General features: G+C 43.3%; 1 protein-coding gene across 3 annotated transcripts; it reads right to left on the bottom strand.

The window, feature by feature from the left end:
• Positions 1-376: 376 nt before the first annotated feature.
• Positions 377-14,212, bottom strand: RIT1 (Ras like without CAAX 1). Of its 3 annotated transcripts, XM_084613849.1 has the most exons (6): positions 14,073-14,212; positions 13,785-13,908; positions 12,105-12,161; positions 6,776-6,849; positions 5,984-6,175; positions 377-2,678 (listed from the first exon to the last, which is right to left on the bottom strand). In XM_084613849.1, exons 2-6 carry the CDS (start codon positions 13,876-13,878, stop codon positions 2,448-2,450), a joined length of 648 nt encoding a protein of 215 aa, XP_084469975.1. In that variant the 5' UTR covers positions 13,879-13,908; positions 14,073-14,212; the 3' UTR covers positions 377-2,447. The 3 variants fall into 3 exon arrangements, with proteins under 3 accessions (XP_084469975.1, XP_084469977.1, XP_084469976.1); XM_084613851.1 differs by lacking the exons at positions 13,785-13,908; positions 14,073-14,212 and adding an exon at positions 13,559-13,729; XM_084613850.1 differs by lacking the exons at positions 13,785-13,908; positions 14,073-14,212 and adding an exon at positions 13,591-13,729.
• Positions 14,213-14,443: the final 231 nt, after the last annotated feature.

Genomic DNA, 14,443 nt, shown 5'->3' with positions numbered 1-14,443 from the left:
TATGTCTTGTTAATGCCTGCAAGTTTTGAACATAGTAGTAGCTGAGTAGAAGTTCAAGTCAAGTTTCTATCCTTGAAAAGAAGTATGAATTAAAATGCTGTTTAACTTTTAGAGAAAGCTGGTTTTGTCTCATCTTTTAATTAGAAACAGCCTTTTTGTGTGTGTGCACTATTTCTATATTTTTTCACGGATGTTTTCTGTTGTGTGGCTTACCCGGGATTTTTATCTCATGGTTATAGACCGTACTTACTCCAATACCGAATAACTATTAGGGCCTTAATTTCTAAATCAGTAGCTATGGTAAAGGTATGCAACATTGCTCATGAAGTTAATTTTACCAAACTCTTTCATCTTACACTGCAACAAACAAGTAAAATACATTCTAAATGTTCTAGATTATTTTCAGCTACTTTTTCCATGTAATGGATTGTGGCACAGCACAGCACAACACAGGTGGATTTGCAATGGAACTTTATAAGAAAGAACCCATAAACTGATTTATACAACTTTGTTGTGCAGGTGCACAGTTTTAAAAAAGTATAAAAACAAAAACAAACAAAAACCCAGAAAATTCTATATCAGTTTCTCCAATTTCCTACACAAAAAATCAAACTTAAAAAGCTTTCATTTCCTATGATGCTGTTCGCAAAGGAACAGGAAAAGCTAAGCAGTTTCGTGAAGGAAAGCATGAGGGCTCACCCATTTGCCCTATTTGTTGCTTTCATTGGATCCCTTGGATACACAAATCTTAACATCTCTGCATTCCAACTCTGAACGTACAATGATCATGTATGTCAAACTAAGGCTGAGAATACAGATCTGACACCAACCCAGTATAGCCAACTTAACTGACAAAACCAATCATAGAATACAGTTGTGATACTATATTTGTGGGCAAGGAAGCACTTTCGTTTTAAATTCCAGTTTTTAGTATTTGATTTTTTGAGAAATTATGTTTAGCCTAAATTTTCTCTTGCCATTTCTGAGTTACCTATGTGAATTAAGTTACTGAAAAAAAAAAAAAATCAATCTTTCATGCTATTTTTATACTTGAATAAACTCTAGATTAAAAATCTTCATAACTGACATATATATAGTCCTTCATGAGGAACATTTAATTTGCACCATTTAAAAAATGTGCTTGACAAAACACCAGCTTCCTAACCAGCGTAAGTGATCACTGGGCACAAATAGCTATATATACCCACTTGAGTTTGTGTATATGTAGGGATATCCGTGTACATCATTCTCAGGACCTTTTCCCCCTCATCTCCCCACCTACCTGCAATGGAAGAGTCTCACCAGGTTTGGAGTTATTTCTGCTAAGTCCCATTGCCAGTAATCTCTGATTTTACACTCTCTCTCTACAACACAGTGCAGTGTCGGGTACAGAGCCTCAAAGCATAAAAAAAAATCTGTAATGAAACTGTGTTTGAGACTTCAATCTAACAATATTGGCTTCTTTAAGAAAAGAATGTAAAATTTTATGCAAATACATAAGCTAATGCAACATTACAGATAAGATTTTAAGCATGCAAGCCAGGAAAGTCAAAGCTCTAGTTTCCTAGAGCCCCTGCAACTTTATCACATTGCACATACTATCCTATGGCAGTACAAGAACACACTATATACATTCAGAAAATGCTACATACTCATGAAATATTCTCAAGTTATGGCTGCCTTGGGAATCATAATTTTAATTTTCCTGACTTGTTTAAAATCTAAACTATACTGTTGCATTACACTGGTTTCTTATAATTACTTTTAGATAAACATGCACATGGAGTCAATCATTACTCGTTTGTTGGAAAAATGCACAATCAGAACAAAAAGCAATTTCAACATGAGTTCTTCTCACTGACATATGCATGCAGTTTGTTCCATTAGTCTGCTACATGTGCTTCACAAACATAACACTGATCTTGACAAGCCTTCTCATACATTGTGAATTACTTTTTCAGAAAGCAGCAAACTTTGTTGTGCAATCCTCCAGGGGAAGGGGAAAAAAAAAAAAAAAAAAAAAGACTTAACTAAGTTAGGCTCTAAGTAAAAGTTCAAAGACATTCTACATGGTTCAGTTTTCATTTTGCTGAGATCCCTTAAGACAAACATTCAAAAGTGCAGGAACATAGGTAACAGCATTTTCAACCAACTACGTCAATGACATTTGCAGGATCCAAGTCAGAAAGTGACAGTAAACAAAAGTAAAACCCACTGCTGTGTCATAGACCAAATGTTCTGAAATTGGGGAAAGATTACTTTAAACAACAATGTAAATTGCAGCCCCCTCAAAACTCCCAATAGTTAGATTTCCTTTTAAAATAGTCAAAAAAATAGAGAAAAAAGCATGATGCTCAAAATGTAGGTCACTGGACAGCTCTGATTACATATTCCAGTTCACAGTTTGACAGATACACCACACAGTGCGCGCCCCCCGCCCCCCCATTTCAGGTCACTGAATCTTTCTTCTTTCGGAACGGTGACTTTAGTCTCTTCCACACGCTGCTTTTGGGTTTGGATTTTTTTTCCAGGGCCATTACTGCTTCCTTCTCTTTCCTACGGATTTCTCGCACGAGAGCATGAAATACATCATCGATATAATAGCGGAACGCGGCTGAAGTTTCAAAAAAAGGGCAGCTGAATTCTCGTGCTAAAGCTGAGCCTTCTTCTTTGGAGACCTTCAACGAAGTACATATTTGTCAACAAAGCAAAAGTGTTCATTCCTTCCCCCTTTCTGCTCCCTTTGCCTGTTCTTCTCAGTCTTAACCATGTGCATTCTTTCACATTACCTGCTCCTTTGGAACATCCCCTTTCCATGCATCTCTCTGAAATCTCTCCCTAAAATCCACTTTTCTCTAAACTTTTGTTTACTCCTAGTCATTCACCTGATCTTTTAAACATTTGTACTGCATCCTATATCCATAAGAAATCCAGCTCCTTGAGGTATGGACTGGGTCATAATCTGCATTTGTAAATAATGTGTACACCTTTGGCACTATATAAGTAATAAACAGAATAGGGATTTAATAGCACTATATGCAAACAAATTATTAATCTTTCAAAACCTGAAAAATTAATAAAAACAAATGAGAACAATTGTTGAGGTGGAATGACAAGACATGTATTAGGTCACAATTAATCCATTTCCCTGTCAGCGTAAGAGTGTTCTTCTACTGCAGGTTTTATAGCCTTTTGTCCAAAATTATGGCACTTCAACCACGTTCCTGTGGCAACTATTCCACTGTCTAAAACATTTTAGTTGGGATGATTTTACAGATATTGAGACTAATTTTTTTCCATTCATAATTTTATCTCATTTCATATTTAAACACCCTTTTATCAAATAATTAACCTCCCTTGTTGGTGTTAAACCTGCAACTATCTGAAGGCAACATGCAACCTCCCCAAGTTGTCAATAGGAAAGTTATACACTGGATAGAACGCGGGGTTTGGGATCCATTGCCATGACTGCGCTATATGCGAAGCCGCGCTACAGCGACGCACCCTCTAGCGAGGGTCCACTGTATTTCTTCACATCAGTCACCACCTGCGATTTTTGGTGGTTTTCTCTGAACACCATCCAATTTGTCCATCTTTCCTCCCAGAACGGAGCACAACATTTCAGAATGTGGGCTCACTGGAGCCATATGAAGGGACTGTTGATTCCCTGTCCTGTGATATGACTCCTCAGCATATAGATCCAACTATGTCCATGGCATTTTGCTCTCATATCACATTGGAAACTCAATTTCCTGTGCAACCACTACCTGTGGTCTATTTCAGGGTTACTATTTGCCAGATTTTTTCCCCTCACAGTGAATCTGTATTTTGGATTATTCTTCCCCAAATGTTCTAGCTAACACTTTCCCAAGTTGAATCTTATTTTATTTTCTGCCCTTTCTAAATCACCTTTTATTATTTCTCTTTTCTCAATGTACTCACAACCCTTCCTAATGTATTACTATTTGCAAAGTTTGTTCAAGTGCGGTTTAATGCCCTGTGCAGATGCACTCTCCTTTCAGGATAAGAGAAATGAAGAACATAACGGGAGTTGAGGGTTAGAAATTCTAGTGGCAAACACCCAGGTTTTCAAAGCTGAAAACTGATGAGTTTGAGATTATGTCATGTCTATTAACTTTACTTTTGATATTACTATTCTATAATAAAACTACATGCATTTTAGAGATCCTGCATTCTGTGCTTACCACCATTGCATCACATCCCTCTTTCAACATTATTAATACAAATATTACATTTATTTTAACCATTAAACCAAGAGCAAAAAACGTAATTCAAGAAAAAGGAATAAGCAAATACACTTAGAATAAACCATAACATTATGTTTTAAGTAGGGCAGTTAACTCATGTGATTAACTCAAAAAAATTAATCGTAGTTTTAATTGCACTGTTAAACAATACTAATTGAAATTTATTAAATATGTTGGATGTTTTTCTACATTTTCATATATAGTATTCTGTGTTTTAACTGAAATCAAAGCGTATATTTATTACAAATATTTGCACGGTAAAAATGATAAACAAAAGATACAGTATTTTTCAATTCACCCCATGGAGTACTGTAGTGCAATCTCTTTATTGTGAAAGTGCAACTTACAAATGTAGAATGTTTTTGTTACATAACTGCAGTCAAAAACAAAAAATGTAAAACTTCAGAGCCTACAAGTCCACTCAGTTCTAGTTCTTGTGCAGCCAATCACTAAGACAAACAAGTTTGTTTACCTTTACAGGAGATAATGCTGCCCTCTTCTTATTTACTTCACCAGAAAGTGAGAACACACATTCACATTGCACTTTTGAAGACAGCACTGCAAGGTATTTACATGCCAGATATGCTAAACATTCGTATGCCTCTTCATGCTTCAGCCACCATTCCAGAAGACATGCTTCCATGCTGATGACGCTCGTTAAAAAAATAGTGTGTTAATTAAATTTGTGACTTAACTCTTTGGGGGAGAATTGTATGTCCCCGGCTCTGTTTTACCTGAATTCTGCCATATATTTCATGTTATAGCAGTCTAGGATGATGACCCAGCACTTTGATCATTTCAAGAACACTTTCACTGCACATTTGACAAAACGCAAAGAAGGTACCAATGTGAGATTTCTAAAGATAGCTACAGCACTCAACCCAAGGTTTAAGAATCTGAAGTGCCTTACAAAAGGCTGAGAGGGATGAGGTGTGGAGCATGCTTTCAGAAGTCTTAAAAGAGCAACACTCCAATGTAGAAACTACAGAACCTGAACCACCAAAAAAGAAATCAACCTTCTGCTGGTGGCAACTGATTCAGATAATGAAAATAAACATGCATCCGTCCGCACTGCTTTGGACTGTTATCAAGCAGAACCTGTCATCAGCATGGATGCATGTCCCCTGGAATAGTGGCTGAAGCATGAAGGGACATATGAATCTTTAGCGCATCTGGCACGTAAATATCTTGTGAGGCCAGCTTCAACAGTGCCATAAGAACGCCTGTTCTCACTAGTGGTGACACTGTAAACAAGAAGCGGGCAGAATTATCTCCTGCAAATGTAAACAAACTTGCTTGTCTGAGCAACTGGCTGAACAAGAAGTAGGACTTAACGGACTTGCAGGCTCTAAAATTTTACACTGTTTTATTTTTGAATGCAGTTTTTTGTATATAATTCTATATTTGTAAGTTCTACTTTCATGATAAAGAGATTGCACTACAATACTTGTATTAGGTGTATTGATAAATGCTATTTTTTGTTTTTTTACAGTGCAAATACATGTAATAAAAAATAAATATAAAGTGAGCACTGTGCACTTTGTATTCTGTGTTGTAACTGAAATCAATATATTTGAAAATGTTGAAAATATCCAAAAGTATTAAAATAAATGGTATTCTAGTATTGTTTAACAGCGTGATTAATATTTTTAATCGCTTGACAGGCAGCCCTAGTTTTAACATATATACCTCCTGAACTCCTTTGCGTAGTTTACCTGTCGTAGCAGCGTCAGATCAGATTTGTTCCCCACAAGAACCACAGGAGTGTCATCAGTGCGCCGAACACGGTAGATGAGCTGTTTGAACTCACGCACTTCATGAAAACTGCGGCGGTCCGTGATTGAATAACAGATGATAAATCCCTCACCTGCCCTCATGTACTGGTCCCGCATGGCTGTAAACTCTGCCTAGAAAGAAAGTTATATTTCAATTCTTGTACAAGCTCAGCAGCTATTGATCATCTAGTCACTGGCAGCCCTCTTTCCATTCTAACAACAGCTATATGCCACGCAACATACTGGTTTGCTTATGCCACACATGGTCCATTGGAAAAAACTGGAGATTTTATGGATTCTCCCTATGTAAAATATTACTTAAACACCTGAAATACACAACTAAAAGTGCAACATGTAGCAGTCACAGTTAAAAGAAAGTTATGAACATTTGTTTTCTTCCTATTTTTAACGCATCAAACAAAATATTGTGAAAATTTGGGACCAATATACGAAGCAAATGAAAGGCATGAGTTTCTGTTGCTTCAGGGAATGGGTAAGAATGCTGGCAGCTCTTAGTTTGTATATATTATGTATAAAAAAAGAACAATGGAAAAATGGGGAAACAATAAAGCAGGGTACAAAACAAATACAATATGTTGGGGAAATGGGATAATTCCGAAGACAAAACTAGAACAAAGAAAAGACAGAGACAGACAATACATTTTTAAAGGATCTCTGTGAATATGCCTGGCCATTAGTTCCATCCTATTCATATTTTTATTGCTCACATACCTGTCCTGCTGTGTCCAAAATGTCCAAATTTGCAGGTTCATCATCAATCCGTATTCGTATTTTATAAGCATCTTCTGTGGATTTAGAAGAAGAGGGATGGGAGTAACAGAAGTTCAGTAAAATTGCAGTACCTATCTCATGCATACAACGAAATACTACTACTGAGCATTTGATATAAAGCAACAGAAAATATGTTATAAAATCAATTTTAATAATGTAAGAATTCAGTTTTGTGTACCTTAAGACAGACATATGCTCTCTCAGACTAATGGGCCTTTCTCAACTGAGGCGAACAGGCAGACAAATAAAATAATCCTAATGGCAGCCACCAATAGCACTGCCAATTTCCTAAAACAGGATAAATTACTAAGAGTATGTCAACACAACAAGCACAACTATGCCACTGTAGTGTAGACACTGACTACAGCAACGGAAGGGGTGTTTCTGTCACCATTGTAAAATCACCCCCTTGTGAGGCAGTAGCTAATTTGATGAAATAATTCTTCCGTCAACCTAACTGCGTCTACAATGGAGGTTAAGTCATCCTAAATATGTTACATAGGGCATGAAATTTTTCACAGTCCTGTGAGACATAGCTTGGCTGACCCGAGTTTCAGGTGTAGACCATGCCTTAGAAAGAAACCGATCTTTCCCTCCAAATTAAACTAACCCAATTAAAAAAAAGTCACCAAAAGGTGCTCAGTCGTTACCGTCATGGGCACGCTATAAGAACCTGAATAGAAAAGCAAGTTCTCCTTTCCGTTAGATCAGATTCTCCTATCATGACTAATGGGCTGAGTGAAAACTCCAAAAGATGTAGACTGAATAAAACAGTCAGATCTCAAAACTAACAACACCACTTTATTTGGAGACAAAGATTGCAGAAGTTCCTGATCCATGGCTAAGGCTCCTACGTGCCACAGTAATGCAAATAAAAAATAACAGTGATATCCTACAGGATTTTGAAAAATCATGGTGCCATGGGTGGTGGGTATCAAAGGCTGTGCCTCCCCAAACAGCCTTGCATGGCCCTGGCCATGCTCCACCCCCAGGCCCTTTCCTGCTTCCCGTTCCTAGGCTGTGCGCTGTGGGGGACTCTTCCCCCCCTGGTGGCCAGAGTCCCAGGCTGCGGGACTAATGGGGGCCGGCCTGCACTCCGGGGCTGGGGGAGGGAGGCTGCGCCACCTTCCAGGCACACCATGGCTGAGCCACACCACCTGCTCACCAGCCCAACACTTTGGGGCTGGGGTGGGGCATGCCACCAGCTCACCGCCCAGCGCTCTGGGGCTGGTGGCGCTCAGGCTGGGGAGGGGGGAAAAGGGGAGCTGCCTGCCATGCCAGGATGGGGGGGAAACAGGACTCTGGGCTCCGGCGGGAGGGGCAGGACCTTGGGCAGAAGGGATGGTCCGGGACGGGGACTAGCCTCCCTGAGCCCGGGGTTCACCTGTCGCCCATGCATGGTGCTTTGTAGATACTGGTTTGGAATATTTTCGTTGCTGAGGCAAGTTCTCTCAGCACAGAAGTTAGTGTTGCCTTGAGAGGGGCGGGGTAAAAAGTAGTGGGAGAGAGATAAACCTTCTTGAAAACAAGTAACTGGTCAGACTAGAGAAGGGGTGGGCAAACTTTTTGGCCCGAGGGCCACATCTGGGTGGGGAAATTGTATACAGGGCCATGAATGGAGGGCTGGGGCAGGGGGTTGAGGTGCAGGAGGGGGTGAGGACTGCACGAAGGGGCTCAAGGCAGGGGGTTGGGGTGCAGCCTCCGGCCCAGTGCCTCTCACCTCAAGCAGCTCCAGGGTGGCAGCAGGGCTAAGGCAAGCTGTGGAAGTGGCGAGCTCCTGGAAGTGGCCAGCATGTCCTGCAGTTGCTCCGCCGCATACTGCCCTCACATACTAGTACTACCCCTGAAGCTCCCATTGGCCACTGTTCCCCGTTCCCGGCCAATGGGAGCTGCGGAGGGCAGTGCTTGGAGGCAAGGGCAGTGCATGAAGCCCTCTGCCCCCCCATTCCCCAGGGGCCACAGGTACATGGTGCTGGCCGCTTCTGTGAGCGGTGTGGGGCCAGGGCAGGCAGGGAGTCTGCCTTAGTCCTGTTGCGCCACGGGGCTGGCAATCCTGTGGGCTGGACTGAAAGCCCTGACAGGCTGGATCCAGCCCATGGGCCGAACTTTGCCCTCCCCTGGACTAGAGCCACTTCTGCATGGTGGGATCCAGGGAGGAGTGCCACCTCCACCCCGATTCACCTCAGCAGGCCACCCAGCCTGTTGAGGAAGAGGGAACCTACAAATTGTAACTCAAAGGTGGGGGGGCTTACATCAAAAAGTTTGAAAACAGCTTAGGGTGCAGGGAGGGGGTAGCTAGGGGCTGTGTGCAGGCAGGGGGGTAGCTCAGGGAGAAGGGTACTAGGGGCTATGTGTGGGCAGGGGGTAACTCAGGGTGCAGGGAGGGAGGTATTAGGGGCTGTGTGCTGGGAGGGCTCCCCTGCAGCCCCTGTTCCCGGAGGGGTCTGCCAGCCATGGAGCCGGGTCTCCTCACTCAGGCCGCTCTTACCGGGTGCCTCTGCAGGAGCAAAGGGGGCTGGCAGCTGAGGAGCAGCTTCAACCTGAGGCACCAGCAGGAGATGAGAGAACACTGCTGCTGCCTGCTCCATGGCAGCAGCCAGAGCAGCAGCTGCCCCACACTGCCTGGTTCTGGCTTCCTGCCGCTGACCTGGCCAGGCAACGGGGAGAGGAAATGGGGGGTGGGCGGGGGAAGGTGTGGAACTGCCCCCCGGACTGCCCTGCTCTTGCAATGCCCTCCAGGTTCCCAACTCGGCTCAGGGCTTCTACCCCACAGGGAGCACCCATGCTTGGGGCTCCAGGATTCAACCCCGCAGCCTCCTGGCTTCAGCCCCACAGGGGGCGCTGAGAATTGGGGCTTCAGCTCCACGTCTCCCAGCTTCAGTCCCGTGGGGCCATTAGGGCTCGGGCTCCACGGACTCCCTGAAAGGGCTCATGGACCCCCACTTGAGAATTGCTGTTTTAAATGACTAAAATTCAAGAATGTATGCCTCTAGAGTCACCTACTAAAGAAAAGTTAAGGTTGCTTGCTCTTCTAGTTCTCCTGGTTTGTATGTGGAAGGGTAAATCTGTTGATTCATAATTTCGACAAAAGACGTGGGAAAATCAAATGGAACACACAAGAGATAATTTAGCTGAACAGAAGCATTTTGGGTAGTTACTCTCTTCCTTCTTTTAATCTGCTGCACATTTATAAAAAGTAGCAACAACAAAAGGACACAAAGGCAATAATGTACGACTGAAACTATCACACTGCACAGCAAAAATGGTATGACAGAAGAGTTGATGGCCATCAAGAGGTCTTATTTTTGTTATTAGTCTGTTAATTGTGACTGGTAGTTAACTTATCTTAGTCTTAACTTTTTCTGCAAGTATTTAATAATACCTAGCTCTTATATAGCACTTTTCACCAGAAGATCTCAAAATACTTACAGGGAGATAAAGTATCACCACCTCCATTTTACAGATGGAGAAATTGATTCATAGATTCCAAAGCCAGAAGGGACCATTGTGATCATCTTTCTGGTCTGACCTCCTGAACAACATAGGCCATAGAAATTCCACAAAATAATTCTTAGAGTACATCTTTTAAAAAAAGCTTCCAATCTTGATTTAAAAAATGATCAGTGATGGAGAATCCACCATGAACCTTATGAATTGCTCCAAAAATGTACACCTCATTTCCAGCATGAATTTGTCTAGGTTCAACTTCCAACCATTGGATTGTTTTATACATTTATCTGCTAGATTGAAGAACCTATTATTAATTATTTGTTCTTCACGCAGAGAACAAATGGATTAATCAGGTTATCCCTTAAGATTCTCTTTATTAAGCTAAATTGACCTACTTATATTGGTTTATCACTATAATCCAGGTTTCTAATTCCCATGAATCTCATTGCTCTTCCATGAACTCTCTCCAATTTTTCAACATTCTCCTTGAATTGTGGAAGCCAGGTCGGGATACAGTATTCCAGCAGCGACACCAGTGCCAAATACAAGTTAAATAACTTCTTTACTTGTACTCAAGTTTCCACTCTTTATGCACTGCAGGATCACATTAGCCCTTTTGGCCAAAGCATTGAACTGAAAGCTCATGTTCATCAGCAGATTATCCAGAATGACACCCAAATCTTTTTTAGAGTCACTGCTACTCAAGATAGAGTCTCCCATTCTGAGAGTGTGACCTACAATATTTGTCCCCTAGATTACCTATATACATTTAGCCGTATTAAAACACATGGTATGCTTGTGCCCAGTTTACGAAGTGATCCAGATCACTCTGTATTAGTGTCCTCTTCATTGTTTACCACTCACCCAATTTGTATCATGAGCCAACTTTATCAGTGATTATTTTGTTTTCTTCCAGGTCGCTGCTAAAAATGCTAAATAGCACAGGGCCAAGAACAGATCCCTGCAGAAGCCTACTAGAAACACACGTGCTCAGTCAGGATTCCCCATTTACAATTACATTTTCAGACCTAACAGTTTGCCAGCTTTTAATCCATCCAGTGTGTGCCATGTTAACTTTGTACTGCTCTATTTTTTTTTTTAATAAAAATGTTGAGAGGCATGAGCTTAAACTATTACCTTTATCAACCAATCTTGTAATCTCATCAAAAAAGATACCAAGTTAGTTGGACAGGATCTATTTTCCATAAGCTCATGTTGACTGGCATTCATTATAGACTATTTAAACTCCCATACCATCTGTTCCATTACCTTGCCCAGGATTGATGTCAGACTGATTAACCTATAATTATGCATATCATCCCATTTAAATACTGGCACAACATTAGCTTTCTTGCAGACTTCTGGAACTTCCCTACTGTTATACAATTTAATTAAAATCAACATGAATGGTCCAGCGAGCTCCTCAGAGAGCTCTTTTAAAATTCTTGGATGAAAGTTATCCAGACTTGCTGATTTTAAAATGTATAACTTTATAGTACCTGCTGTTTACTCCTGGTGGAATTCTGCACCACTGCGCAATGCAGAATTTGTGCAGAAATTAACGTTGTATGCGCAGAATTTTCTGTAAATAACTTTAAAGATGTGGCCATTAGTCCTGTTCCTAGCACAGCCCACAATCCTCTTTGCAGACTTTGGACTCGTAACAACTTGTCTAGCTATTACTAACATGATTATGAATGCTTTCCTTGCAGCAGAGTTTCTGGTTTTCCTTAGAGTATAAAGTTCATGGTAAATGATTCCACAAAAGCTACTTTTTAACTTGCATAACAGAGACAGATGTTGTAGAGGTTTTTCTTACCAATGGTAGGATCATGGTCCTCTGGGAACCGGTGGCTGATGAACTGCATGGTCATAGCTGAAAATTAACATTGGATAACTACAATTACACAGGTGATTTCCAGTCGTCCTGACTAACCTCACAGGTGTAGGTGGGGACATGATAACGGACAAAATATTTAGAATTACTGATTACACAGAAACATTTAAATTATACAACTGGCATACTATTTTGGCATTTGCTAAAAATTGGAGCACTTCATAAGGAAAATGCACATTTTGTTCACCCCAAATCGCAAAGGTGATATGGTAAAATGTACTTATCTGTAAGACTACGTTTTAGTCACGGGTATTTTTAGTAAAAGTCACGGCCCGTGACCTGTCCATGATTTGTATTATATAGCCCTGACAAAATCTTGGATGCTCGGGGGCGGGGTACCGCCCAGGGACGCTGTGGTTGCTCAGGGTGGGGGAGGGGAGAAGGCTGAGGGGTGCCATGGGTGCTTGGGGGAGGGTACCCCTGCTGGTGCTGGGGGGTAGGGCGGGTGAGGCTGGCAGGCTCCCTACCTGACTCTGCGCAGCTCCCGGGAAGCGGTGACATGTCCTTTGGCTCCTAGGCGGAAGCGCGGCCAGGGATCTCCATGCGCTGCCTCCATCCTGAGCGCTGGCTCCACAGCTCCCATTCGCTGGAAACCATGGGCAATGAGAGCTGTGGGGGCAGTGCCTGCGGGCAGAGGCAGCATGCAGAGCCACCTGGCCACACCTCCGCCTAGGAGCCATGCGAGGGACAGATCACTGCTTCCGGGGAGCCACCCGAGGTAAATGCCTCCCGTGCCCCAACTCCCTGCCCCAGCCCTGAGCCCCCTTCCACACCCAAACTCCTGCTTGGGCGTGGGGGCGGTGGACCAAGACTGCCCCAGGTGCGGCCGATGTTGCTGGCCCAGGGATTGGGCCGGAATCCATGACAGACTCACAGCCTTACTTATCAGTATGTAACTGAACAATATTCTCACCTATTACCTATCATTTTCATGTATAGGGCGACCAGCTTAAAATGGTTTACTAAATTAAACAATGTCTTATAGATACAACATATTAGAACTCTGCAGTGTTTACGATCCTTACTCCTCAAATATTAACTCTCAAATTTAACAGAGACTGCTGTATTACAGTTTAATCAATCCTAATCAAGGATTTTCACAGATATACTTTCAATTATTGAGAATACAAAGGTAGGAGCTGGGGAAAAATATATTTTTAAAAATCTCAAACCAACCCTTATGTCTCTACAACGAAGCAAAGCTGTAGCTCATGAAAACTTATGCTCTAATAAATTTGTTAGTCTCTAAGGTGCCACAAGTACTCCTTTTCTTTTTACGGATACAGACTAACACGGCTGCTACTCTGAAACCTGACGCCTGAAGAAGAGCTCTGTGTCACTCAAAAGCTTGTCTCTCACCAACAGAAAGATACTACCTCACCCAGCTTGTCCCCCTCACAGTGGGTACCTCCACAGTATAGCAGCAAGCAAACCCATTCTTCACCATGGGAGCCACCGCTCTCAGCAGTGACGCCCGCAACGGTGCCAGACAGAGGTCCCCACCTCGACCCCCTCAGGGCTCAGAGACGTCCCGCGGGACAGCCTCTTCCCCCGACTCCTGAGCCAAAGGGCGCCACACCCCAGCAGGCCTGAGACACCCACCGCTCTTGCCCACGCCTCCAGCTCCCAGCATCACTAATTTATACTCGCGGGATTGTCCCAAGGCGCCACCGCCCTGGCGGGCTCCAGAGTCCATCTCCCCCGGCGCCAGGGAAAGCGCCGCCGCCTGCAAGGAGAAAAGAGTGTGTGTCAAAAACCGGCCGGGAAGGGGTGGAGCGGGCCGGAGCCACGGGGTCTCCACAGGCTCTCTCCGCCCCGTCCCGCGCCAATCCGAGACGGGTTACATCTCCCCCCCCCCCAAAACTCGCAAGCGCGGGCGCCCGAACTCACCGCGTCAGGGACGCCGGGCTTTTCCGCGTTGCATCCTGCCGCCCTCACTAACAGGGCAGGACCCCCCCCCGGCCCAGGACCGGCGCACCACCCTTTCGGCCCCTTCTCAGAGCAAACCAAAATGGCTGCGGCAGCAACTTTGCTGCCATAGGCCCAGCGAGCGCTTCATGCCCCGCCCGCGCATAGGCCCGCCCCTTCCGTGCATGGAGTGCAGCGGGAGCAAGGGCAGCGCTGCGCCTAAAGGTGGGAGAGGGACTGTCCCTGACTCCTTCGCTCCCGGGCCTTTGTCTTTTGAGCAAATTGCTTACCTTCCTCGATTCTTCTCAAACATCATCTCCTAGTGAAAAGCAGCCTTTTGTGTATAACTTTAA

This window comes from Lepidochelys olivacea (assembly GCF_965140295.1).
Source record: "Lepidochelys olivacea isolate rLepOli2 genome assembly, chromosome: 24".
Taxonomy (NCBI): Eukaryota; Metazoa; Chordata; order Testudines; family Cheloniidae; genus Lepidochelys; species Lepidochelys olivacea.
This window is presented reverse-complemented; position numbering and strand designations above follow the sequence as displayed.

Excerpts from the sequence above, each read along its gene's own strand:
- RIT1 (XM_084613849.1), bottom strand. The coding sequence starts at position 13,878 with ATGGACTCTGGAGCCCGCCAGGGCGGTGGCGCCTTGGGACAATCCCGC. Across the intron at positions 6,850-12,104 it reads GGACCATGATCCTACCATTG|AAGATGCTTATAAAATACGA; the intron begins GTAAGAAAAACC and ends CTAAATCCACAG. Across the intron at positions 6,176-6,775 it reads TTTTGGACACAGCAGGACAG|GCAGAGTTTACAGCCATGCG; the intron begins GTATGTGAGCAA and ends CTTTCTTTCTAG.